This window comes from Corylus avellana, chromosome ca5 (genome assembly GCF_901000735.1).
Source record: "Corylus avellana chromosome ca5, CavTom2PMs-1.0".
Classification (NCBI taxonomy): domain Eukaryota; kingdom Viridiplantae; phylum Streptophyta; class Magnoliopsida; order Fagales; family Betulaceae; genus Corylus; species Corylus avellana.
The window spans coordinates 29,818,147-29,845,627 of record NC_081545.1 but is presented as its reverse complement, the minus strand read 5'-3'; the positions used below and the strand labels follow the sequence as shown (position 1 = coordinate 29,845,627).

The window sequence follows — 27,481 nt, the reverse complement described above, 5'->3', positions numbered from 1 at the left end:
CGTTTTTTGTTTTGTTTTCAAATTCATATTTTTTGATTTTGTAAACAAATTTGGTACAAATTCACAAACTCAAAATTTTGCCCAATGTTCTAAAAATCATGTTTTCTCTTTGAAAACCAAACAACACATCTGCATTGGTTTCTTAAAAAATTCAAAACATTAATGAAATTTGGCCCCTTCAAACAACACATCTGCATCGGTTTCTTAAAAAATCCAAAACAAGAATGAAATTTGGCCCATCCAAACAAGTTGGAATGTAAAGTTTAATTCTAGGATTGAGTCGGTAGAAATTCGATGTTGGAATTGAGAGATTGAAGGTCTCATTCAAACGAGAATGTGCGTCAAGTTTTTACAAAGTTTCTTGTTGTGTATTCACTTGTGAGGTTTGTGTCATACGTTGAGAAAGTATAAAGAAAAAGAGTAATTAATATACCCAAGTGGACCTAAACCATTAGTTTAGGCTTTTAGGCTAGAAGTGGTGTCCTTATATGTATATGAACTTACTCTTGTTTGACTCATTTGGTGTCTCTCTCCTTAACATTTTTGAATGCCTCGATCGCAGCCATGATCAAATCCAATTCGAACGTAGTCAGTCTTAAAGGCACTTCCAGAATATCTTGATTGTAGTCTCATTCGAATCAGAGGAGTTTAGAATGCCTCAATTGAAGTGTCATTTGAAGCTTATTCGATTGCCGCTCGAGAAAATTGTGAAACCCTAAATCTCGTTCGAACGAGATTGTGGCAGATTGCCGACCTAGTCTAAAAACTTTAGTGTTCTCCCCGTCTATATAAGTTTCGTGAGGCAAGACTTTCATAGGACCTATAGACTATTTTTCATTGTTCTTAGAGAGGTTTCTAAACACCATTGAGCCTAAACAGATTTGGTTCCTCTCCTTATTTTCATCAATCAAACCATATAACAATCTCTAGTTATCAGAGTTTTGGGTTGTAATGGACAAAATTTGTTTGTAAAGGTGCTTCTTGTAGAAGATGGCTAGAGATTCTGGAGTTACTAAGGTGAGAGGTGAATAAGTCGTTTGCTGATGTTACAAATTAAGTCTTGGGAGTTACAAACTGTTGGGGTTATCGCACATCAATTGTGGAAGGGGCTAGTGGTCACTTTATAAGTGTGAGGGAAAGCCTCACATTTTGAGCTAGCTTTTGGGGTTGAAATAGGCCTAAGATCACCCAACACTGGTATCAGAGCCCATGTTTGCAAAAAAGTTTCAGCCCAACAGTCCACGGGAGAAACAAGTTGTTGCTGCTCCGACCTAAGGCCCGATGTGTGAGAAAAAAATTGTTAAAGTTATCCCACATTGGTTGTGGAAGGGGCTGGTGGTCACTTTATAAGTGCGAGGGAAAGCCTCACCTCTTGAGCTAGCTTTTGGGGATGAGAGAGGCTCAAGACCACCTAACATTGATATCAGAGCCCAAGTTCAATCAACAAATCTCGGCCCAATAGTCCACGGGAGAAACGAGTTGTCTCTGCTTCGACCTAGGGCCTGATGTGTGAGGAGGAGATTGTTGGAGTTATCCAACATCAGTTGTGGAAAGGGCTGGTGGTCACTTTATAAATGTGAGGAAAAATCTCACATCTTGAGCTAGCTTTTGAGGTTGAGATAGACTCAAGACCACCCAACACAAACTATAACACAAGTTTTCTATAATAAATATCTTTGAGGTTTGTTAACCATCAGAGTGGCTTTACTTCTTAAAAATTCTTCAAAATATTTGCACATTGTCACCGAATCTTTTTGTCTTATATATTTTTGCTTATATTTGTTGCGGTAACTATTGACTATAATATAGTAATCGTAGATTGATAATTGTTTTATATAGTCAATTGGATTAGAAAATCAGATTTTTTAGTAATCATTGTCCTCAAGTCTTTGTTGAGCTGTCTTATCTTTTATTTTTTATTTTGTGTTCTCTTTGTCTCTTTTGATGTACTTAATAGTCAGTGATAACTTCACTTAAAATTCCTGAACTACTACGCGTTTTGAGAAAGCTTCCCAAATTTTAAAAACTCTCAATTTCACCTCTTAAACTTTCAATTTGATACAATTAACCCAACTCGGTCAATTTTTGCCGTTAAACCCTAACGGAAAACACTAAAAGTATCAAATTACCCTTTAATTCTCCTTTTTTTCTATAATTTTTTTTTTAAAAAAAAATTCAATTTGAAATTAAGGGTAAATTTGGAATTTTTAAAAAGATTCAGAGGTATAAAGATCATTTCACCACTTTTAACGTTCAAAAATTAACGGAAATAAGTAGATTGCATCAAATTGAAAGTTCAAAATGTGAAATTGGGAGGTTTGAAACAGCTTTTTGCGACTAATATGGCTAGTTTGGTTTATTGTGGAGGCACTCTTGACCTGCCAAAAGGTTAGGGAGATCATCTCATTTAGAAGCCACAATTATCTCTTAGCAAATGCAAAGTTTTTTTTTTTTTTTTTGATGTTAGCAAATGTAAAGTTAAAGTCCATGAATGGGACATAACTACCTATAATATCTTTTGTCTTCTGGGAAAATTATTAAGTTAGTCCTAACATTAATCTCTCTTAAGTTAAAGTCTGCGGGGTTTATTATGAAATTACAAACTTAGTCTGTGGGTCTCTTTGTAATTTTTATCTTAATTTGACCTATTGACTGAATAGGTATGATTTCTTTGGCTCTTCTGTTTCTTTGTTGTTGTTGCTTGGATTAGGACTTAATGTTATGTTTTATTGATTAAATGCATGAAGCTTTGTTTTGATAGGGGCTTTGTTGGTAGATCAATGAGCATTGGATGTTACCACTTATGCATAACATGTTTTCCTTGTTTGGGATATCTACTATAGGGCTTTTTAACAACTGGGTTTTCCTTGATTTTCATATTTATATTACTTTGGGTTAGGAATTTGATCATTCTAATGATTTTCATATAACTATGTTCTTTTTTCTGTTGCAGGGATGATTATCAATGCCTTCAATGAAGTGTTCATATGTGTGTTTACTATGAATCTATTTATTGCGTAATTGGTAGTACTAGTAGCCATCACGTTTGTTATGATTATTCCTTCTGTATAGAGAACTTTGATTAGTGTTATATTTTTCTGTTTCAGTTTCAAACCAAGGAAGCCAAGGATGACATGCTACAGAAGTGATCCACTGTAACATCCCCAACCCGTTAGGGTTAGGTTTGTTAATCCCTTTTTTTTTTTTTTTTTTTTTTTTTTTTTTTTTTCTTTTTCTTTTTCTTTTTCTTACTCACAAAGATCCATAAGGTTTGTCAAACATATAAGCCTAGTATGAAATGAATGCATTAAAGTTTAGACTATAACATCCTTTAAAAATAACTGAAATATTCTTGTTTAACAACAATGTCTCACAACGATAATAGTGATCTTTATTAAAATAAATTCGTCAATCTCTGAAAGAAAACTGTGCCAACACACTTATTAACTTGACTAATATGAAATCACAAGAAATCCTAAATACGCCAGCCCCCATTCCGGCCTCCTAGTGCAACTTGATCACTACCTGAAACAAGAAATAAAACTGATAAGCCCAAAGAGGGCCCAATAAGTAAATCCACAACCATAAGCAGTTTTACTCATTGTCTCGTTTTGAAAATTGGAACTCATAACTACATATGTTTCAAGTATTTTTTTTAAGAAAAACAGAAAGCACATAAAATATATTATCATCAATAAAATTATTGATAGTTTTTATTTCATACTAGGGCCCATATATACTGTTACCCCCATATACTAGGGTTGCGTAGTCCTTGCGATCTGGGATGAGATACTCTGACCGCAGCTCCATCCCCTTAGCTAGCCGATTAAGTCTAGGTGTACTCAGCATGGCAAATAAATGATAGAATCACTTTTTGGCATAGCCTTTTTCAGCGGTTGCGCCTCCATCCTTAGCATCGGTACCGAGCTTCTCTATTGTTTCTCTTGAGGCCAAAAATACACTCCTTCCTACATGTGCCCTCAATTTATTATACTCTTTTCTCATTTCCTGTACTTTCTTTGTACTCCTCTAGGTACATTTTAGGGCAACATGTGGGTGGGTTTATCATCATTTTCTCAAAATTTCTTATAAACATCATTATTTTCAGGAAGTTTCTTTTTCTCAAACTTGTCATGCATGCAGCATAATTCCATAATATAAACAAAATGATCATTTGCAATTTGAAACAAAATTTCATAAAGAGCATGACATGATAATTTTTGGAAGGGATAGTAAATTCACTTACCTTTTGACTGCAGTTAAGAATTTCTTCTAACTGTTAGCTAATCTCCTGAAGGAAATACATACACGTTACTACCTTCATACATGTCAAAGAAGAGCATTCTATTAGTATTATGATTTGGCTTGCTAATCACTTGATAATGAACTTATTTAGATATTTAGTTATGCTTCCCAATAAAATTCCAGAATTTATTTTATTTCGTAGTACTCCCTTTTATATATATATATATATACTTCCACTAAGAATTGAGTCCAAAGGTAGCCTCTTACAAGCGATAATAATTCCTCGTTCCCGTTCCCATCTGAAAATTCTAAAACGACTCCAATTATCACCTACTCACACGTCTAGGAGTTTTACCGAAAATATCCAGAAAACAGATCTAACTTAGCAGTTAAAAAAATCAACCAAATACTGATATGAAATATGCAATCAAGAACACAGAAATTTGGTTACGAAGAGGAAATCATTTAGAGAACTCTCTAAATGTAAAACCTCTCCGGGGCAGCCAAACCCAGGAAATCAATTCACTATATAGAAGAATAAGGAATACAAGAAGAATAACAAAACCTTTGACTCTTCCTTGCACACGACAAGTGACCCACTTGACTTCTACCTCAGTAGCCCTTTCCAGAACATCTGGCACGATTCTTCTAAAAGATTTCCTTTCACCGGAACTCCGATTGGCTTCACGTATTTTCTCTTCAACAATAATCTAGAACAAATTCTCTCTCTCTAAGCACCCAGATATTTGCTCAATAAAATACGTACTGTAAATGTAGCAAAATCGTGTTTTAAATAGAAAATAACCCTAATAAGTCAGCCAGGTCCGGACCCTGCAGATCTGAGGTCCGGACAGGCCTCATAAAATGCACTTTCGGGAACTGGGGTCCGGACCCGGGGAATTGAGGTCCGGACCCTGCTTGAAAAATCAAGTTTCTGGAAATGGGGTCCGGACCCGGCTTCTGGAGGTCCGGACCCGGACTGTCCAGTCTTCATCAACAACTCCGATCGATAGACGTTTGTGGTCCGATTGAGCTGAATTTTGCAGGGACGTTCATAACACATGAATCTACATTATGAACGGTGGAGATTGGATTCTGAGCATTCTATATCAGTGTTTGAGCCGTGAACAGTAGCATCTGCATTTTGGAACTGAATTAAGCCAACACAAGAACTAACAAACTCCCCCTTTGGCAATTCAGTGACAAAACCAAAATGTCGAGCCAATCCCATCATCTCCCCATATTTACTCCCCCTTTTTGTCACAGAATGACAAAAGGTCTTCATGTTTCCTGAAACACTTCACAAAATACATCAAGGCATATGTGGAACAAGAAGACATAAATAAAACTCATGAAAAAAAATGATGCGTGATTATAAAGAAACATCAGTAAAACTCCCCCTCAATGTATGACTCAATTAACAACAGGAAACTGGAAATGCAAAGCATGTTTCTCCCCCTTTAAAAGTTAAATGAACACACATGATAACACATCAATGACTCATGTATTGCACAATGAATATCCAAAAGCTTTCCTTTTTTTTTTTTTTTGTTAAAACAAAACACCAAAAAAAAACTTGTATAGATAAGCAATAGATCATGCATGCTTGTATGAATATCTGAACAATTCGGAGTGATCAACAAGCTACACTTACACCGTAAATGTACCATATGCATGACACAACCTTGGTCTGTGAATGCAGTCAAGTAGGCAATAATCAGAAATCTCATGTGATGGTGTAGTGTGTGAGTACTCCCATTAACTAAGATTTCATCAATGAAAGGTAAATCTAGGCAGACATTTTGTAAAGGAAGACCAGCAGTCTGATTCAAACCACAGTAAAACCTTATAATGTTAGGACCTAGATTCCCTCATCCGATACACTCACCCTGAGACTGATCATTTTCTTTTACCATGTCCTTTAGTAATCATCTATTTCCGCAATGATTTGATCACTGATTCTTTCTTTAGGGACAGACAGAAGCAAAATGAAATCATCTGAGCTTATTTTATGCCCTTTTTTTTTTTTTTTGGAAAATGGTGGAATTTTTAGGAGCTAGGTTCAACTAACGAGTTGGTCAAGTGGCAAGATTCTACACTGCCTATCTTCCAAACAAAATGTTTTCTCCAAATTTCCAAACATATAACAAAAATCTAAACCTAATGGGGGCAAAAAGTGCACAATTTCGAACATGAGAAAAACTGACTCTTACTCCTTTAACAGTCTTTAGAAAAAACAAGGTATATCAGAAACATATGGAGCAATAGATGTAAATTGCAGAAATATTGACCCCACTCATATGTAAAATATTCATTTGAGCACAAGACATGAGAAACTGAGTATCTAACAATTAAAACAATCTAAAAGAATAAAAAATAATCAAAGAAAATAAAAACAAAGCAAACAAAAATTAAGAAAAAAATGCCCTAGAACAGCTATAGACAAATATCAATATGCTCAATTTCTAGGCATGGTCTATGTGCCCACCTAATCTAGGTGAGTCCATTACCACTCCCCCTCAATGGGTGAATGGTATTAATCTTCTTGACCCAAACTTTCTTCACATCAGGGACAACTGTGTGACTCTTATCCAAGACATCTAACCGTGTTACTACGTCTCTCATCATGTTGAATAATTTCTCATAACTATTTCTAGAATGAAAATATTCTCTTTTAGGCTCATGACTGTTAAGCTGAAAACACTTAGGACGAATATGTCCAATCTTACCACAGTTATGACACGTAGGAATAAACCTTTGAGAAGGTTGGTTCCTTAACATGTGCATACTTCTCGACTTAGAACTAGACATATAGGAATCAGTTAGAGTTCCCTTACCTTTTCCATCTTTGGAAATTTGAGGAGAAATTACCTTCTTTTCAGCCAAGCTATCTTCTTTGTTCACTGGTTTCACAAAAATCATCTTTGAAGAAGAAGCAACATTAGTAGATAAAATAGCAGATTTATCAAAACCCAATCCAGTTCTATCAAACGAATGTTTCTGATTATGTAGCATTTGATTTAGCTTTTCACTAGAGAATTTTGTTAAATGATTCTTTGATTCATTCAGTTCATTCTCTAAGGATTTCACTTTGGCAATTAGCATTTGATTTTCAGACATCAAAGTATTATGAGTAGCAAGAGAATCAGTTAAGGTGACAGAAAGTTGATCATTTTCAAGATTAACCTCATTGAGTTTCTTCAATTGCTGCTTATTCAGCTTTTTCAGTTTAGTGTATTCCACAAAGAGATTATTATAAGCATTTTGCAAATCATCTTCTTCTTCCGAATCATTATCGGACACACCTTGTTTGTCTTGAGAATTACACTCACTATTCTCATGCTCACTCTCATAACTAACTCCAAATGCTAAGTAATTAACTCCCTGTTCAGCATCGTCCTTGTCTGACTCATCACTTTGAGTCACATTAAATGCCTTGCCATTTGACTTTCTCAAGTTAGCACAGTCAACACGAATGTGTCCATGTCCTCCACATTCGTGACACTTGATACCTTTAGGTGACTTTCCTTTCTCAACATTCTCATTTCTAGATTTCTCAGAAAATTGTGAATTGCTATTTCTAAGATTTCCTTTCTTGGCTCTAAAGAATTTCCTAAACTTCTTAGCAAACATAGCAATTTCTTCCTCATTTCCAGAATCCTCATCAGATGAACCACAAGAGTCAACCTTAACATTTTTTGCCTTAAGAGCAATATTTTTGGTGTTCTTGTGTTTAGGAAGAATTAGCTCAAAGGTCTGAAGGGAACCTACAAGTTCTTCTACTCTCATAGTATCTAAGTCCTTGCTCTGTTGTATAGCAGCAATTTGGGGAATAAACCTCTCAGGCAAAGATCTTAAGATTTTTTTCACCACTTTAGCATCATCCATTTTCTTTCCCAAATTAATGGTAGAGTTTCTAATGGCACTAAGCTTTGAATAGAATTCATCAAAAGTTTCATCTTCCTGCATTCTAATCTCCTCAAACTGAGAAACCAACATTTGAATTTTTGAAGTTCTAACAACCTTAGTTCCTTCATGTGTGATTTCTAAAGTTTCCCAGGCTTCCTTAGCTATTTCACATCTAGAAATTCTAGAAAATTCCTCATTTGAAACAGAGATGTAAATAGCATTTATAGCTTTGTCATTCGCAGTAGCATTATTCTTTTCCTCTGTTGTCCATTCAGCTATTGCTTTTTCTGGACGTGTCCATCCAGATTCGACAATATGCCAAACATTAATGGATTTAAAATATGCTCTCATACGAATTTTCCAAAGCGTATAATTTGTTCCGTCAAAGACGGGAAGAGAATTAGGAGCAACAGTATGAGACATTTGATATGGAGTCTCGGATCACACTCAGGAAATAAATCCTTCACAGAGTGAACCCGCTCTGATACCAATTGAAAAATCTAAAACGACTCCAAACGACACCTATTCAAATGTCTAGGTGATTCACAAATATTAAGCGGAATAAGATCTGACCTAACAATCAATAATCAACCAAATACAGATATGTAATGAAAATCAAGAACACAGATATTTGGTTACGAAGAGGAAACCATTTAGAGAACTCTCTAAATGTAAAACCTCTCCGGGGCAGCCAAACCCAGGAAATCAATTCACTGTATAGAAGAATAAGGAATACAAGAAGAATAACAAAACCTTTGACTCTTCCTTGCACACGACAAGTGACCCACTTGACTTCTACCTCAGTAGCCCTTTCCAGAACATCTGGCACGATTCTTCTAAAAGATTTCCTTTCACCGGAACTCCGATTGGCTTCACGTATTTTCTCTTCAACAATAATCTAGAACAAATTCTCTCTCTCTAAGCACCCTGATTTTGCTCAATAAAATACGTACATATAAATGTAGCAAAATCGTGTTTAAATAGAAAATAACCCTAATAAGTCAGCCAGGTCCGGACCCTGCAGATCTGAGGTCCGGACATGCCTCATAAAATGCACTTTCGGGAACTGGGGTCCGGACCCGGGGAATTGAGGTCCGGACCCTGCTTGAAAAATCAAGTTTCTGGAAATGGGGTCCGGACCCGGCTTCTGGAGGTCCGGACCCGGACTGTCCAGTCTTCATCAACAACTCCGATCGATGGGCGTTTGTGGTCCGATTGAGCTGAAATTTTGCAGGGACGTTCATAACACATGAATCTACATTATGAACGGTGGAGATTGGATTCTGAGCATTCTATATCAGTGTTTGAGCCGTGAACAGTAGCATCTGCATTTTGGAACTGAATTAAGCCAACACAAGAACTAACATGGATGAATGAGATGATCTCCAGCAGGGGGTGGTTTACCAATCCACTTTTTATTTTTTGTACAGTATGATTCAGGATTGAAATCCTTGGCAAAATGAACCCCTTTTCCTGCTGTTTCTGGATGATCAATACGACCTTGAATTGCTTCTGGCATTGCTTGGTTGTCCATCACATTCTTCCAGTATCCTCCCATGTCTTTTCTTTCAACCACGTCTCTGCCAGCAAACTGCATGCATGCATGAATGCCCAAAAGTCACAAATTATTTTAATTAATCGCATGCATTTTCTATAACTAAAATCACATATAATCTATATATCATAATCAATTCAACTTTTTACTTGAGTCCATATTTAAAGAAGCAGAAATACAGAATATTGAAAGCGTGCAACTTAAGGTTACTTCTCCCTTCAAGAAATGCTTACGATCGAGAACAAGAAGTGATAAGAGTGTAAGGAAAGCAAAGACAGTTTTCATCTGGAACCAAGGCCTCTTCTTTTTCTTTTTGTTTCCCTTCTTTCTCTAGCCCCAAGGTTTCTCCTTCATTCCTAACTGGTATATCACCACTTACTATATATAGCATGACATACTGTTCATATAGTATTTCAATATTTACATAAGACGAGTAGTCCTCCAGCACTTTTATTTAGCTATTTAAATAAAAGTTAAATTTGAAAAGAAAATTTTATTTTTATTTTTAATTTAAAAAATTACTTTAAAATGAATTAAACATTTTAACTGAATCACTTTTTGGCTCTTACAGAGCCACAAAAATTAAATTTGAAATAAAATAAAGAGATCGTTAAATTGCCATTTTTGTGAATTTGAAGAGTTCAATCTTTGAAGTCAAAAGTTATGATGGCATGCATGTAAAACTCTAAAATTACTTGGCCAATAATTGCCCGTGGCCACATCCCAGCTAAAAAAATAACCATAGAAAATGGGTTGGCCCCAAAAAAGTCTAAAAAATAAACTCCTTATAATTAGCCGACAAAATAACATGAACTTTTTAAGTCCAAAACTAAGTTAGGCCCGACCTTTGAAAAAGAGAAGTTATATAGAATGACCTTTTAAAATATGTGTTACACTTTTTTCGCCTACCCATTCATACTGTTCTCTCGAGTTTCCTTCCCTCTTTAGCAATTCGGCTCCTCCCTTTCTTATCCATTTCTCTCTTCATGCCTCAATTTCTTCATTAAAATTCTTTCTTTATTTTCTTTACAAGCAAAGAATACAAAAACTTAGGATTAAAGCATGGAGAAGATTTGTTATTCGATAAATCGTCTTCCTCTTTTACTTCTAATCCTCTTCTTCTTCTAGCTAATCTCAGTATATTGTGTTATTTTGGTTGACAATTAGGCCCCACACAAGCCACGCTCACATTGACTGGCGACATAAAACTTGCCAAATTGTTGGGTCCGTTCGGTAATCAATATGCCAAACTCCCACTTCTTTTTAAGTCCATGATATTTTTTCTTTTTATATAACTTTTTATTACTATTCCAATAAAAATTCACTATAAAACAAAATTTTTATAATTTTTTGTTCAAAAAATTATAAATTTATATCTATTCTATATTACATCAATAACTTTCAAGTTATAAATCACCTACCAAGTCCATTATTAAACGGACCCGTTTAATTGACAAGTTGCTTTATTGTTTTGGTGTGTTTGTGTAGATACAAGGCATGGCGGCGGGTGTTAAATATATTTTTCCAAATTGTATTGTCAAATTTGATTTGATGCAGCTTGTCAATCATCCAAGTGGGGTTCAACATTGCGACAACTTTGCTTGTCCGGTTCACGCCCATTTATAGCATTCTCAATCACGCTCTTGTTCCTGGAAGATATAAGATCCCATAAGAAGCTCCTAAAAATAGCATAACCGACATTAATTGGGAAAGATAAGAAGAACTATATCGAAAGAGCACAAAAAACTTACCGCTCTTTTTAAGCTAAAAATACACAATATATACAGCATTTTTCACAACTCTTGCATTGATAAAACATATTTGATTGGAATACAATCAGGGCTCAAAACATATAGAAAAAATCATAACATTTCATTATTTTAAGAGAATTCATATATTTCATTTGGAATATAATGCCGTAAGCATTCTTACATGCTTTTTTTAATAACATTAATAGGAAAATATGTCATTTTCACATGTTTTTTTAAGGGAAAATGTATAATAAATCTCTGAGTCAACCATTCAAAATTTTAATATCCTTAAGTTTTTTTTTTTTTTTTTTCGAAAATTTAGTCCCTGGATCAATTGAAATTACAATAAAATTCATGCCGTTAAAATTTTTTAACAGACATTATGAAAACTTAAAACGCGTTTTACTCTATTAAAATATTAAATTTTTATTAATTTAATTTAAAACAAGTCAAAAGCTGAAAATTTAGAGAACACGGGGTGGCGTTGCCACCCGGCCCTGCTATTGGGTGGCCCGGCCACCCTAGGGCTGGGGTGGCCAGCCCACCCCTCCATATGGTGGCTGGGAAAGCCACCATGGGGGGGGTCTGAGGCAACTGCGAGGCCAACCCAACCCATGGGGTGGCCGCGTTTTTTAAATTAAATTAATAAAAAATTAATATTTTAATAGAGTAAAATGGTGCGTTTTAAGTTTTTATAACGTCTGTTAAAAAATTTTAACGGCAGGAATTTTATTGTCATTTCAATTAATCTAGGGACTAAATTTTCAAAAAAAAAAAAAAAACTTAAGGATATTAAAATTTTGAAGGGTTGACTCAAGGATTTATTATACATTTTTCCTTTTTTTAATAACATTAATAGGAAAATATGTGATTTTCACATGTTTTAAATATATATGTCACTTTATTAAATTGATTTATTTAGATTTATTACAAATTATATCCTTCCGTATTTAATACGTGAACACCTACTAGTTAAACAAGTGTTGTCGATCCTTATCAGGATCGGGAGGCTCCTTATACATGTTGGATATATATTGTCTCAATATCGGGAGAATTTCAATATTAACCAACTTAAGTCTTTTTTTTAAAGAAAAAATTAAAATTAAAATGGAGACGAGACAAAGCATGACAGATGTTAAATACATTTTGTCAAATTAATTTGACAGATCTTGTGTTTCGTCCCAGTGGGTTCAATAAGCTTCCATGAAGATATATACCTGCAGATGGCCCTTGGGACCAAGACCAGATACATATGACGTAGCATAGCATGACATGTACAACTTGTCGTTCATCCTAGTGGATTCAGTTCAGTTAATCTCATGCCAATTAAGGAAATATTCATGTTTGGACATCGATCTAAAAACACAAATGCTTTAGTTGCTTATCCTATTGTTGGCAAAGCTAAAGCATCTCTACTCTAGATCTCCCAAGTATTTGCTCTCTGTATGAACATTAATTAATTTTATCATTGAAGGAGAGACTTCAAGATTGTTATCCAAACTATGCAAAATCAGCATTGTCTAGCTAGCTAATTAATTAGGAGCTTTGACCACCATGCAGGATATCGTTAGCCTTTCTTAATTTCTAGTATTTATTTATTTTTTTTATAATTTTTAAAAAGTATTTTCCAACTTCTGATCCAACACACACACACATATATGTATATATATGTTGGAATCCAATGGGATTGATCAGGGACAGAAGCGGAACTAAAATTTTAGGTTTGAAAAAAAAAAAACACTTTCTTGGGAGTAAGAAATTAATTTAGGAATAATTTATATGAGTTTTTTTTTAATGATAAAACTAGTTGGAGCTTGGGGGTTACTGTCCCCTCAAGCTTCAACATGGTTCCGCCGGGCCAAAAGGGATGGGAATGAGGCCAGGCTGTTGGAAGGACGGGTAATTGAACACACCTATAATAATATGAATTGATCAACACACCTAGCCTGCATTACTTCAAGAAAAAGCATGATCCTCAGATCCTTCATTACTTTATAAAATCAAATATTTTACAGCACACATATGATGAGAACATCAAAAACATAAACAATTAAACTTCCTTAATCTAAAAAACAGAAAACAGAAACAGCAAAGACGAAGACACAACTTCCTCCGATCCTCAACGGCTCGCTTATTCAGTAGTAGACCGTCTTGGCCGGTTATCTTCAAGACACAATTCCACCTTATCCAGATCGCCTAAGACATCACCATTTGGCTCCTCAAAATCCTTATTATTAAGGCTTGGCTTTGCTAATTGGCGAGCTCTCTGCTTCGGGGTGAATGAGATCTCCAACAGGGGGCTGCTTATGCCAACCATTATTAGTACTGGCCACATCAGTATTGAAATCTTTGGCGAAATGAACCCCTTTTCCTGCTGTTTCTGGATGAATACGAGCTTGAATTGCATCTGGCATTGCTTGGCTGTGCATCACATTCTTCCAGTATCCTCCCAGGTCTTTTCTTGCAACCACGTCTCTGCCAGCAAACTGCATGCATGCATGCCCAAAAGTCACAAATTATATTAATTAATCGCCTGCATTTTCTATAACTAAATTCACAATATATATATCATAATCAAATTCCACTACTCTCTACTTGAGTAGTACTAGCACCTTATTAAAGCTTTGGAAAAAGAAGAAGAAGCAGAAATACAGAATATTGAAGTTAAGATTTCTATATTCATTAGTTACTTTCGCCCTTCAAGAAATGCTTACGAGTAGCGGAAGAAGTGATAAGAGGGCAAGGAAAGCAAACACAGTTTTCATCTTGATGTCTAACAAACAGGAACCAAGGCCTCTCCTTTTTCTTTTCTTTTCTTCTCAATCTCTCTAGGCTTGAGGTTTCTCTTTGCCAAGTGGTACATCACCACTTTCCATATATATAGCTAGGCAAAAAATAAATAAATAAAGGAATTTTAAGCCCAAACTTAAGCTAGGCACCCAAAAACTCCAAAAAATAATTATTATATGGTGATTGGACCCACCCCCAAAATTATTATATAGAAAAAGCTTCTCATAACATATATAATTCTTTGACATAAAAAAGTAAATGAATTTTTTAACCCTAAACCCAAAAACTCTTAGGCTAGCCACCAAGGTTTCAAAAATAAAAAAATAAAATAAAATCCATGCGATTGCCTGACCTTCTAAATAATTTTGGTGACTAGCTATGTGCCTCGCCCGATGGACGGGAATTGTACCAAATATCCTACGCGCTAGCTCTGCATCATTCTCCCTAGCTACGATCCAAAGCTATCTATGAGAATATTTCTTTTGCAATAATCTTGTGAGTTGTGATTATGGTGAGACAGACTCCATCTCTTTTGGTGAGATGCCAACCTTTTTGTTTGTCAATTATTTTCGTTGTTGATGTTAAAGTAATGATTAAATGATTAAATTTACCAAGTAAATTATCAGTTATCTTAAAAGTTTAAGCGGATAGAAAGAAGTAAATTTAATCACTTAATTATTACTTTAACAGTACAACTTAAGCTTGTCTAAGTCTAAGGTAATTAGCTCCATGCATGATACACCACATGGCCCTTGGGAGCTAGACCAAATACGTATGACGTGGCTGCAGTTCTGGTGACAATTCAATAGTACACATCTAAAGGTGGCTCCAACTCCACCCATATGCATGTATGCACTGAGCATTCCAACCCCATATATGCAGATATGCAATTCATTCGTGGGGCATGTCGAAAAAAGTTTCACGTGTTATGAATGGGCATCGATCATCATGACATTTCAAAGGGTAAAGCTTTGGTTATGGTGCAGGCTTAATTCTCTTTTCTTCTTCATCAAAATTATGGAGACGAGACAAATTAGGCATGACACAGCTTGTCGTCATTCATCCAAGTGGGTTCAATTATTCGGTTGTTCCCACAAGATATAATTAAACTTGTTTAACGTACGTGCATGTGGGAGCTCGGCCCTCTCCATGCACACATTGTGAGTTTTTTTTGTTTGAATACATTTGTCCACTAAGAATGTATGATGAGATCACAATTTCTTAGAATTGTAGGGATTTATATATATATATGACAAAATTTAATAGCGAGATTCACATACACATCTCTTATATAGAAATAGATAAATGATGTATAAAAGAATAAAAGCAAATATTTCTCCATTTTAAAACAATGTTTGATATTCTTAGAAATTCTAAGGGATATTGATATGTAAAGAAGGTATGTATTGAGCAAAGAATGCGACGTACGTCTTGGGACAAAGACAAGAGACAAATGGCTGCAAAACTTCGTGGGGTCTGATAACATCAATTGGCTGCTGAAATGTCAATTCAAATAATGAAAAACGTAGGTTCATACAACCATGCCCGTACAGCTCACTATTATACATTTATTAATTTCTTGTCCATTTCTTTTGTGAATTTCCTATTGAATATATGGAACTTACATGTAGTCCCATAAATTCAGTAGTCGATTTGCTCATCTCTTATACGAAATAGACTAAAAAATGGAAACCAAACATTTATTTTCTTTATTTTAGCTACTCTTTTTTTATAAATACTCTAACAGATTCTCTCTATTATTTTCTTTACTTTCTTTAAAATATTTTTATCATATTTTTGTATGAGGAATGATTCGGTCACTATTTTTCTCATATTTTCCTAATCTCATCTTACAAATTTAATATATCAACCATTAAATTTATGAATTCATGTGGATCCCATACAAACTCAATGGTGGATTCATCCATTCACTAAAAAAATGGTTAAAAGATGATTAAAAATAGAATGAATTCTATCATTTCTGTTTTTGTATTATATCTCACTCTTTCACCCTTTTTCCGTTCCCCTCTCTATCTCTCAATGTCCAATGACACCCCCACCGGCAAATCACCACCCACACCCTTCCCATCTCTCCACCATCTGATTCTCTCTCCAAAACCCAATTAACCATACAATCCTTGTCCTCCATCCTCTCCTCTGTTGGAAGTCTTACATTGCGTAGGTATTAAAGAAGATGTGTCATTTATAAGGGTAAGGAAAAACCTTAACTCTTGAGCTAGTTTTTGGATTGAGTTAGGCTCATAATTCATTTCTACTATGATATCAGAGCCATTTATAAGAGTAAGGAAAGACCTCAACTCTTGAGCTAGTTTTTGGGTTGAGTTAGGCCCATGACCAATTTCTAATACCCTCAACCCCTCCTCCTCTCTCTCTCTCTTCTGCCTTCTCTCTTCTCCACTCTATCTTCTCTATGACCCTAAAGTCGCCTCCCAAACCTATGATGCCTTCCAACAACCTTCCCTCAAGCTTCGGCACTGGTGACAACAACCTTTGCAGTTGGCTCTACGACGCCTTTGAATCTAGCTATCTGGACCTCTCCAACTCATTGTTCTCCAGTTCCTACCCATCATTAATGTCGACGTCTACCTCTCCCAATCACTCTCCTGCTCGAATATTGTATTGTTAAAATATATTATGAGATTGGATTTCAGCATTGATTGTAATCAAATTAAATCAAATTTGAATCTCAAATCATTGTCGCTAGCCGCCTCTAGCCACCGCCATCTCCAACAAGAAAAGAATAAATAAATAAAAAAGAGAGAAAAGAAAGAAGAAGAAAAAATCAAACTCAAACTTCTAGAATTAAGGTACCTTAAGTTTGAGGGAAGATGTTAGAATATATTAAGATATTTGATATCACGATATTTGATTTCAGTATTGATTGTAATCAAAGCAAATTAGATTTAAATCTGATTTGATTTGATATCTCATACCATTTGTCCTAAAAGTTAAGCGAATAAGTAAATTTAACCATTTAATTAACATTTTAACTCTCTCTTATTTTTTTGCTCAAAATCCCTTTTAATAAGTGATGCACAACACAAATTTAATCATATAATCAACACTTTAACACTTCCTCTCACGTGTGGGCTCAAACCCCCTTTTAATAGGTAATGCCTAATACGTGAAATATTTAATTTAAATGAGAGGTAAATGATGAAGTCAAGGTAATTTAACAAGCAAGCTTGAGACAAGTGATGATTTAACAAGCACAATATTTATGTAGGCCAGAGCACTAGCAGTATACTCCCTATAATTTATTCCCTTCCCTATGTTTAGGAAAAATCTAGAAAAAAAATCACAAAAAAGCACCAACATTAAAAGCCCCAAATTTAACCATCAAATGGCAGCTACAATGTTTCCCAATGCATTGGGAAACACTGTAGACTCCATATGCATTGTTAAATTATAAAAGGACACAAATTTTCTCCAAACTGGTTTGGAGAAAATTTCCTGCAACTCACTCCAATAAGTGACAAGTGTCATTTAACATTATTGGGTTTCTAAAAAATTAATGTTTGGGTTCCTAGATTAATGGAATGACAATAAATGACGTTTAAAATATTAAAAAAAAAACATGTGAGAGATGACACTTGTCACTTATTGGAGTGGGTTGAAGGAAATTCTGGTTTAGAGGAAATTTATGTCCATTATAAAACATGGATATGGCTTACATGCTGTTATTTTAATAACAGCATGTATACTGTAATTTAATCAATGGTCAAGATTAAATCTCAAAGTTGACTTAATTTTAGAAACTTTTAATAAGAGAGAGAAAATGAAAAGAAATTTTGAAATATTCAATCTTGACTATTGATAAACTACAGCATTCATGCTGTTATTAAAATAACAGCATGTAAGTCGGATCCATAAAACATCTCATTCTCTCTCATCTCTCCTTCACATGTCCCAACGATTCTCTCTCCTCTCTCATCTCTCATTGGTTGCAATGATAAAAATAAATAGTATTTAATTCATATAGGAGAAAATAAGGGAATCTATTGTGAAGTGTTTTTTTATAGGGAATTAAAAAATAGTTTTATTCCCTAAATTGAGGGAAAATGATTGGGAAACTGCTACTAGTACTCTAAGGGGGATTTATCCTATGAACCTAGGTCATAGACTAAACCACATAAATCTTTTTGTTTTTATTTTATCTAATTCATTTCTGCTATTATCTTTATTTAATTTAGACAATATAAGAACTTTAGAGAAGCTGGTGGAGATCGATGCTCTTAGTTGTAGACCTCTAAGTGACCACCGTTACCACAAATCGCTTATAAAAAAATAATTGGGAAGTGATACAAAGAGTACAGAGATGAGAGAAATTAGAAGGATATAGCAGAGAAGAAAAAGTTTTTATTTTTATTTATTTTTATTGTTATTTTAATCTTAAAATTGATGAAAATTGAAAAATTCTAATTGACTCCAAAAGATTGAGATAAGACCAACCTAAGGGGACAGCAAGTGGGCGACTTGTTATTCTCAAATTTGTTTTTGTTTCGCAACATGCATGGTGGTGGTGGTGTGGTGGGGTTGGCTTCGTCAATATTGATTCAGACAATAAGCATCAAATATCTCCCCCACAAATAATGCAAATATATGATCACATCATTTGCATTATTTGTGGGGGAGATATTTGATGCTTATTGATTGCCTTATTTTTGTCATCAGTTTCACGTCTAAACGAAAGTAATAGACATATTAAATTCTAGAAAAACATTAAAATGATGTGGCAGAAGCTTCTCCATCGTCCTCTTTTCCTCTCAATGGTCCCGAATATTTCCTCTTAATTAATTCACTTATAACCTTACTTTACTCAACAAAATTAAGAGCTCTACACGAGTGAGAAAGAAATCGAAAGGACCTTCAGGATTAGAAGGAAGATGGCTCGGAAATTTGTTTCTTTATTTCTCTTATCTAATCTTTTGCTCTTGACGGTATTCTCTCATGCTTTCTTTTTTTGTATATTTTTAATTCCTTGTATATATTCTCGACATTCACTGATAGATTCAACAAGTATATGTTGCATGCAGTGTGAGCATGGCAATGGAGTAAGGGAGACGACTGATCAACACCAATGGCGTATGCCTCACATGGATCATATGGAGGATCCGAAACTGGGATACCTCACCATAAATGATCTACATGTTGGGAAAACAATTACCATCCATGTCCCAACAAGAGACCCCTCTTCTTTACCTCACTTCTTGACTAGAGAAGAGGCCGATTCCATTCCTTTCTCAGTGGAAGAATTCCCAAATCTCCTTCAACTCTTCTCAATCTCTCAACATTCTCCCCAAGCCAAAGCAATCAAGAACACACTGGATGTTTGTGAATCTAAACCCATTCTTGAAGTGAAGTTTTGTGCTACCTCCTTAGAATCCATGGTTGACTCTGTGCGTGCTATTTTTGGATCCCAAGCAGCTTTCAAAGCACTAAGCACAACCAGTTTCACAAAATCAGACACCCTTCTGCAGAACTACACTTTCCTAGAGGTTAAAGAGGTGTCAACTTCAATGACGGTGGCATGTCATGATCTGCCTTACCCATATGCTGTTTTTTTCTGCCATGACCTGGGTGACACCAAGGTTTTCGAGATTTTAGTAGGTGGTGAGCATGGAGAAAGAGCGACAGCTTTTTTTATTTGCCACATGGACACATCCTCCTTTACACCCGACCACATCGCCTTTCGCGTTCTGGGCATCAAACCAGGAACATCTCCTGTGTGCCACTACATCTTTCCACAAGGTCTTCTTTGGGTTCAATCCTAATTAATGTATGGAATTAACGTACAATCCGTTTTAAATGGGGCTAGATTCTCTCCAGTCTTTTACCGTTTGTTTCTCTGGTTAATAATGACTTATAAGTTGTTTTGGGTCTTTTAATCTCAATTATTACTTTAAAATTAAGGGTAAATTTATTTTTTCGTCCTCCGATGTTTTGATAAATAGTTTTATGGGTTTTAGAGTAAGCAAAAAGGTAAATTGATATGTAAAACGACACTACCATTTCCTTTGGCCAAACTTAGGGGGTTCAAACTTGGTATGCCAATATATATGAGATTTTGCTCTATTTTGAGGAAAAAAAAAAGAAAATCGAAAAGCATATAGGCTTAAATTTTTGCAATTTAGACCCTTTAAAATTTTAGCTTGAATTTTGGACCAAGAGAAAATGGAATTGGCAAGAGAATTGAAAATGGGCCCAAAATCCCATTTTCTTCCCAATATAGGCCTTGTTTACCCAAAAAAAAAAGCCTTCAATTTCGGTGAAATGGGGGATGAAACATGGATGTCCATGTGTCACCCCCGGCCCACCAATTTACCTATATATTTCACGAAACCAAATTATCAATTGGTCGCATGAATAGAAAAAAATAAATAAATAAAACATTTTTGTAATTAGTGTAAAAGCTTGTGGTAATCTGATGAAAGCTTAGTTTGGATTTTGTCTAAAGATGTTTGTTGAAATCATTTATCCAAAAAAAGTAATTATTTTTTGCTGTTTGTTTGCAATCTTGAGAATGATTTAAAAAATATTTTTTTGTGTTTAACTCGTATGAAAAATCATCATAATTCTTAAATTGTATATAATATATATGAGAAAATACGAAAAAGAGAGAGACCGTGAAAAGAATTGCATGTGGAGGAAGAAAATGTGTGAGAATAAAGGGCTTTCCAAGGTAGGATTGAGATTCAATACAATTGCTTACGTATCAAATTAAATATATAGTTGGAGATTGGGGGTTGCTGTCCCCTCAAGTTCAATGCAATTGCTTACGAATAAAATTAAATATATAGTTGGAGATTGGGGGTTGCTGTCCCCTCAAGTTCTTCAACATGGTTCCGCGTGGCAAAACGGCACTATCTACTACGAGAAAAGCATCATACGTAATTCCTTCATTAATTTATAAAATCAAATATTTTACAGCACGCATTTGATGATGAGAGCATCAAAACATAAACAATTAGCTTCCTTAATCTAAAAAACAGAAAACAGAAACATGTCAAAGACGAAGACACAACTTCCTCTGATCCTCAACGGCTCGCTTATTCAGTAGTATACTAGACCGTCTTGGTTAGCTTCAAGATTCAATATTTGCAGTAACACAAGTATTTATTCATTACACACTCTCATGACACGTCGTTTAACTCTTAACGACACAATTTTACCTTATTCAGAGCCTAAGACATGATGAACATTTGGGTCCTCAGTCAAAATGCTTATATATTATTAAGGCTTGGCTTTGCTAATTGGTGAATTCTCCGCTTTTGGATGAATGAGATCTCCAGCAGGGGGGGGTGGTTTAGCAGCCCAGTCCAGTACATTTTTTGCATCGACAGATCCAGGATCGAAATCCTTGGCAAAATGAACCCTTTTTGCTGCTCTTTCTGGATGATCAATACGACCTTTAATTGCTTCTGGCATTGCTTGGCTGCCCATCGCATTTTTCCAGTATCCTCCCAGGTCTTTTCTTGCAACCACATCTCTGCCACCAAACTGCATGCATGAATGCCCAAAAGTCACAAATTATATTAATTAATCGCATGCATTTTCTATATGTAATCATCAATATATCATAATCAAATTCCACTACTTTTTACTTGAGTACTCCTTATTAAAGGTTTGGAAAAAAGAAGAAGAAGAAGAAGAAGAAGAAGAAGCAGAAATACAGAATATTGAACTTAAGATTTCTGTATTAGTAAGTTACTTTCGCCCTTGAAGAAATGCTTACGAGTACCTTAAGAAGTGATAAGAGGGCAAGGAAAGCAAACACAGTTTTCATCTTAATTGATTTCTAACAAACATGAACCAAGGCCTCTTCTTTTTCTTTTGTCTTTTCTTTTCTTTTCTTTTCTTCTCTCTCTCACTAGCTAGGCCCAAGGTTCTTTGTTAAATGACATGCGATGCTGCTCAGGGTATTTCAATTGCTTTTATATCATAGTTAACATGTTCAGGGTATGTCTTTAATCTTACTGTACTACATTATTCTCTCTTATCATCAATATTATCACCAACAGTACTGGTGGTTCAATGTAAATATATAACTCGCTCGCTTCTTGACAAGCCAGTAGCCATGGAAAAATGGAAAAAATTCAGTGTCTCCATCTCCAGTCTTCCTCTTCAAATAATCATCAACAACAGTGTAATCCAAACCCTGTCAAATTTGATAGCGACAATTTTGCTTGTCCAGTTCAATTAATCTCATGGACATTATAGCTTGTCAATCACACTCTTGTTCCTACAAGATATAAAGTTGTTTAACGTGCATGTGAAACAATACGGCCCGCCTCTCCCTGCACACCTTGAGTTTTTTTGTTTGTTGCCATTTGTCCACTGAGGATGCATGTATGACAAGATCACTATTTCTTTGAAATTCGAACACATATTGATATGTAAAAGTCTATCTGTTGGGACCAAGACGAGACAAACGATATGGCGGCTGCAAAACTTCGTGGGGGCCGGCTGATAACATTAATTGGTTTCTGAAATGTCAATTCAAATAATGAAAAATGTGTCCCCAATGTTGAAAGATTTTTAAAATTAGGGAAGTGTTGAGGAGCAAAATAAGTTAATCTAATTTTAAAAAAAAATTAACATAGTAAATCGTGAGTAGCAAACAAAGAATAAAAAATTGTATTCTTTTAATTTAAAAGTTCTTGTCATGTCAGTTTAAAAAAAAAAAAATTAAATTTATTTATTTAGCTCTCTAACACTACTCTTAAAATTAATATATATATTATTTTGTATCTTGAGAATGTTTTAAAATATAAAATTTTAAGAAGCATTGAATGAAGAGAGCCTTACGTTCGAAACCTAGTTAGAAAAAAAATAAATATATTAAAATTCAAGTACTAAAAAAATATTTAGCCCAAAAAAATAGAACAATAATCCATGGTCCATAACGATGGAGGGGAAAATAGGCATAATTAATAGGCATGTGATCGAGATTCCATCCATTTTAAAAAGTTGCGCTAATTGAAGGGCATATTTATTTTTTATCGATTGGTAGTCTAGGACTCCAAGGGACAATTGGTAGTTTGTAGGAGCAATCTATAAATGAATAGAACGTGAAAATGGCTACTGTAATTAGTCCATTTATTTATTTTGGTAACGAGGAACAACCTATTCCCGTTTAGAAAGCTTTGGGAAACCTGATATGGTACGTAACGGTAACTTTTTTTAATTAAAAAAAAAAAAAAAAGGCAAAACATTTGAATTCACCATTTCACCATGAGTCTTTTCATTATTGTTCAAATGCAGAAGGTTCATGCATGTAGTTTCGTCAGCTATATGTAAATTCTTTTTGGGTTAATAATCTTGAATTTATCAAACTTACCCTGAATCGAATAGAACAGTGCCAGCTTTTCAATTCGGAAATTCAAAAACACCCCGTAGACAATTAAAGTTGTTCCAACACACATCATATTGAGAGCTTAATTCTTTTTCTTTTCTTTTTTTTTTTCTTTTTTTTTCTTTTCTTTTTTGGTGAAAGGCTGAAATGTCGTTGTTTCTTTTGGTTAGAAATTTTAAATTCTTTTTTCCCAATAACCGTTTTCGTTTTAACAACCGCTGATTAATGATGGGGACTAGGGGATCACATTGAATGCAAATTGAAAATATAAAAACTTAGAAAACCTTAAATTATTCGAAACGAAACTTGAGAAACCAAATTGACGACATACATATGTAAAGTGACCAATTGATTACAAACTTTAAAGCGACCAATATGCAATTTTAAAGAACAAGATTATAAACCTATCTTTTACTTGGTCCATGAATTGGAAATATGCAACTCTCCACTTATAGCTAAAGAGTAATGGACCACAAACTCCCCAAAAACCTGTAATGAAACCAAAAACCACGGTAATTTGAAACCATGGGATTCTATGCCCATTTTCCTCATCCCCAGTGTCATTCTTGGTTCTTACAATATGGGCACACTCATCTAGAAGTGGAGGACCACAAAGTCCAAGGTTGCCTTCATATGCAGAGACATCAAAGCTCTGGAGTTGAGTGCCTGATGGTATTGGTCCATGCAAATTGTTGTTTGCAACACTAAAGTTATTCAAGAAATGTAGACTACTTAGTGATGCTGGTATTTCGCCAGAAAATTGATTTGCAGAGAGGTCCAATATTTCCAAGTTTGTGAGCTGAGACATTTCGTTTGGGATGCTGCCTGAGAATTTGTTATGACTAAGATCCAGATGATCAAGCAGCTTTAAACGGCCGATCTCAACAGGGATGCTGCCACTAAGATTGTTGTTCGCAAGAACTATTGTTGCTCGCATGTTTGAGAGAAAATTGTATCGGAAATTACTTATTGAGTTAAAAAGTGGTAAATCCAAATGATTGTTGCCTACTAAAGCCTTTGATGACTGTAATGTTGGCAATGCACAAAGTTCTTTTGGAAATTCACCTGAAATGAGGTTATGAGAGAGGTATAGAGCGAAGAGCCTTGGAAGAGTCGATAACCAACCAGGAATTGAACCTGTGATACGATTGAAATCTAGAGTTAAAAATTCTAGCTTCTTAAGCCTAGATAGCCATATTGGCAATTGACCAGTCAATTGGGACTCATCAAAACTCAAAACTTGGAGATTTTCAAATCCATTAAAACCAACTATAGTGTCATCACCCGGCATTGCCTCATGTAGAAAGTTTCCTCCAAGGAGGACTATGGTGAGTGCCTTGCAACGCATCAAAATCTTGATTGCATTAGTGATATTGGTTAGCCTATTGTTAGTAAGTGAAAGGAAGGATAATAATTTCAATTGAAGTATCTCTGGTTGGATTTGTCCCTCTAGTTGGTTGGCGGAAAGTCGAAGTGCTACTAGGGACTTGCATGAGTAAAGGCTTACTGGTAAGTTACCAAAAAAGTTATTAACCCCTAGGTCAATTACGGTAAGTTGATGAAGACTAGAGAAATTAAAGGTTGAGATGTCTCCTTCAAGAAAATTGTATCGCAAAATCAATATATTGAGATTTGTGCAATTCACCAAAGATGGGGGCAAAGGACCTGTAAAGGAGTTGTCATCAAGGAGTAGGTCATTTAATTTGGAGAGCTTCCCAATATTCATAGGAAGCTTGCCACTCAATTTATTGCCATATAACTCAAGGTTGGTGAGTTTGGCAAGATTCACAATGTCACTACTAATGGGTCCTGAAAGATTATTGAAAGGTAAGAAAATTTCTTTTAACATTGTTGCATTGTATATATCATGAGGAAGCAAACCTGAGAGATGGTTAAAACCTGCCCGAAAAACCTTTAGTTTGGAACATGCTCCTAGTCCCCTAGGAATATGCCCACTATAATGATTATGGGAGAAATCAAGAAGCCTTACCAAGGAAGCATTGATGCAAGAAAATGAAGGAATAAGGCCCACAAAAGTATTATTGCTGAGATTGAGCTCTGTCAACATCCATGCTCTTTGAAGAAATGAAGATTGGATTGTATTGTTAAAGTGATTACTAGATATATCAACAATTTGAATGGAGGCAGGCAAGCTAGATATATCTCCAAATAGATTGTTGTAGCTCAAATCAAGGACCTTGAGTTGCTTCAAAGACGAAAACAATCCCTTAGGGAAAGGACCCAAAAGTGAATTGTGGGAGAGATTAAGGTGAGAGAGCTGTGAGAGGTTTCCAAGCAAAGGAGATATACTCCCACTTAGGCCTTTAAAAGGTAAACCAATATGGGTGATTTGGTGTTTATGATCACAAGAAATACCTTCCCACTCACAACAATCAATGGAAGACCAATTTAATAGAGGAGAAGACGTATGTTTGAAGACTAAGGACGAGAGAGAGTCGCGGTCTATTTGGTTGCAAGCATGATTTGTGGAGTAAATGCCAAAGAGAAACAAGGTGAAGATGAGATGATATGGCGCTAAATCTACCATGGTTCTAGTTTAATATGTCAAACTGAAGAAAAATGGATGTGAAGTAGTCCTTCGGTATACCTTTTATATATATATATATATATATATATATAGCTCTGATCTGCAACTTTGCCCCATTGGTAGGTATATAGTCATGTCAACTGATAGTTATAGATGTGTCAACTCTGCCAATATATCTAAGTAAACACAAATTCATTCACTTAGATTTTTAGGTCAGAATATTCTTTAAATATGTATATTAATATAATCTTCATAAAAACTCTTAAATCGTTTATTTTCAGACTTAATAAACTTTAAAGCTTTAAGGCGATAAATTTAAGGGAGTACTTTAAGTGAATTAGCTTAAAGTGATAAGTTTTGAGGTTCTTTTTGCTTTTTCAATCTTTACTGTCTACTAAATCACATTAACTATTTGTTTCGATATTATTCTCTGGACAATTTTGAAAATTACATTTTGAATATCTAGTGTGATGAAAAAACCTACACCAAATAACTTACGTCCAATTTAAATTGATATTTCATTTTAGTTTTGAATTAGTCCTCTCTTTTTGCGGATTTTCTTCATTAAATATTAAAACATAACTTATTTTAGACGTTTAGGTAAAATGAACGGTTAAGATTTATAAATTTGAGAATCTCAAATTTAAAGAAAATTTTAAGAGATTTCAATCCTTTTTTTTGCCTCACCATACCCACATCGCAACTTAGATTCGTCTGCACATTTCCCTCTTGGTAATATAAATTAGAGAAAAATATATTTATCATTCTTTAATTGTTAACCTATTCGCAATGTCTCCAAGGATTCAGATCCTTACATTTCTTGGAATTTCAAGAGTCCGTAAATCCTAATGAAAGACTCACAATGAGCCACCGACCACGAAATATATCTTGGAAAAAAAAAAGTCGTAGTAAGTTGAGGTTAAAAGAAGTAGCCGGCCCACCTTTTGGCTGTGTTCAGCAAAGGCCGGATTGGATTAGACCCAAAATCAAAAAATTTCTTCTCAAAATTAACTTCAATATTTTTACTTTTTATATTATATCAATCACTTTTTATTACTATTTAAATAAAAAAATCACTAAAAAATAAATTTTATCATATTTTTATATAAAATATTCTTATTTTTTTCTTTCATATCAATCAAATCTAATATAATAACGTGCCACACTTCTTTTTTTTTTTTTTTTCTTCAATTGCCAAACACAGCTAGGTGCAGAAGACAAATTTTCTAATAAAAAGTCAAAAGAAATTATGATCACTTGGCCACTTGACTACGATAAGACAGGCTTTGCTGCAGGTCTACCACGCT

The 27,481-nt window shown here is 34.8% G+C and overlaps 4 protein-coding genes across 4 annotated transcripts; 1 reads left to right on the top strand and 3 right to left on the bottom strand.

Annotated features, from left to right (window-relative positions):
- Nucleotides 1-13,415: 13,415 nt before the first annotated feature.
- LOC132180521 (uncharacterized) lies at nucleotides 13,416-14,327 on the bottom strand. Its single transcript, XM_059593388.1, has 2 exons — nucleotides 14,175-14,327; nucleotides 13,416-13,946 (listed from the first exon to the last, which is right to left on the bottom strand). The coding sequence occupies exons 1-2, from the start codon at nucleotides 14,223-14,225 to the stop codon at nucleotides 13,695-13,697; spliced, it is 303 nt and encodes a 100-aa protein (XP_059449371.1). The 5' UTR covers nucleotides 14,226-14,327; the 3' UTR covers nucleotides 13,416-13,694.
- A 4,659-nt stretch (nucleotides 14,328-18,986) lies between these two features.
- On the top strand, nucleotides 18,987-20,153 carry LOC132180520 (BURP domain protein USPL1-like). The gene is made up of 2 exons (XM_059593387.1): nucleotides 18,987-19,211; nucleotides 19,308-20,153. Exons 1-2 carry the CDS (start codon nucleotides 19,158-19,160, stop codon nucleotides 20,043-20,045), a joined length of 792 nt encoding a protein of 263 aa, XP_059449370.1. The 5' UTR covers nucleotides 18,987-19,157; the 3' UTR covers nucleotides 20,046-20,153.
- Nucleotides 20,154-21,155: 1,002 nt separating this feature from the next.
- LOC132180519 (uncharacterized) lies at nucleotides 21,156-22,193 on the bottom strand. The gene is made up of 2 exons (XM_059593386.1): nucleotides 22,013-22,193; nucleotides 21,156-21,771 (listed from the first exon to the last, which is right to left on the bottom strand). Exons 1-2 carry the CDS (start codon nucleotides 22,055-22,057, stop codon nucleotides 21,505-21,507), a joined length of 312 nt encoding a protein of 103 aa, XP_059449369.1. The 5' UTR covers nucleotides 22,058-22,193; the 3' UTR covers nucleotides 21,156-21,504.
- A 1,765-nt stretch (nucleotides 22,194-23,958) lies between these two features.
- LOC132182437 (receptor-like protein 3) lies at nucleotides 23,959-26,191 on the bottom strand. Its single transcript, XM_059595678.1, has 2 exons — nucleotides 24,692-26,191; nucleotides 23,959-24,547 (listed from the first exon to the last, which is right to left on the bottom strand). The coding sequence occupies exons 1-2, from the start codon at nucleotides 26,172-26,174 to the stop codon at nucleotides 23,988-23,990; spliced, it is 2,043 nt and encodes a 680-aa protein (XP_059451661.1). The 5' UTR covers nucleotides 26,175-26,191; the 3' UTR covers nucleotides 23,959-23,987.
- Between the last annotated feature and the right edge of the window lie 1,290 nt (nucleotides 26,192-27,481).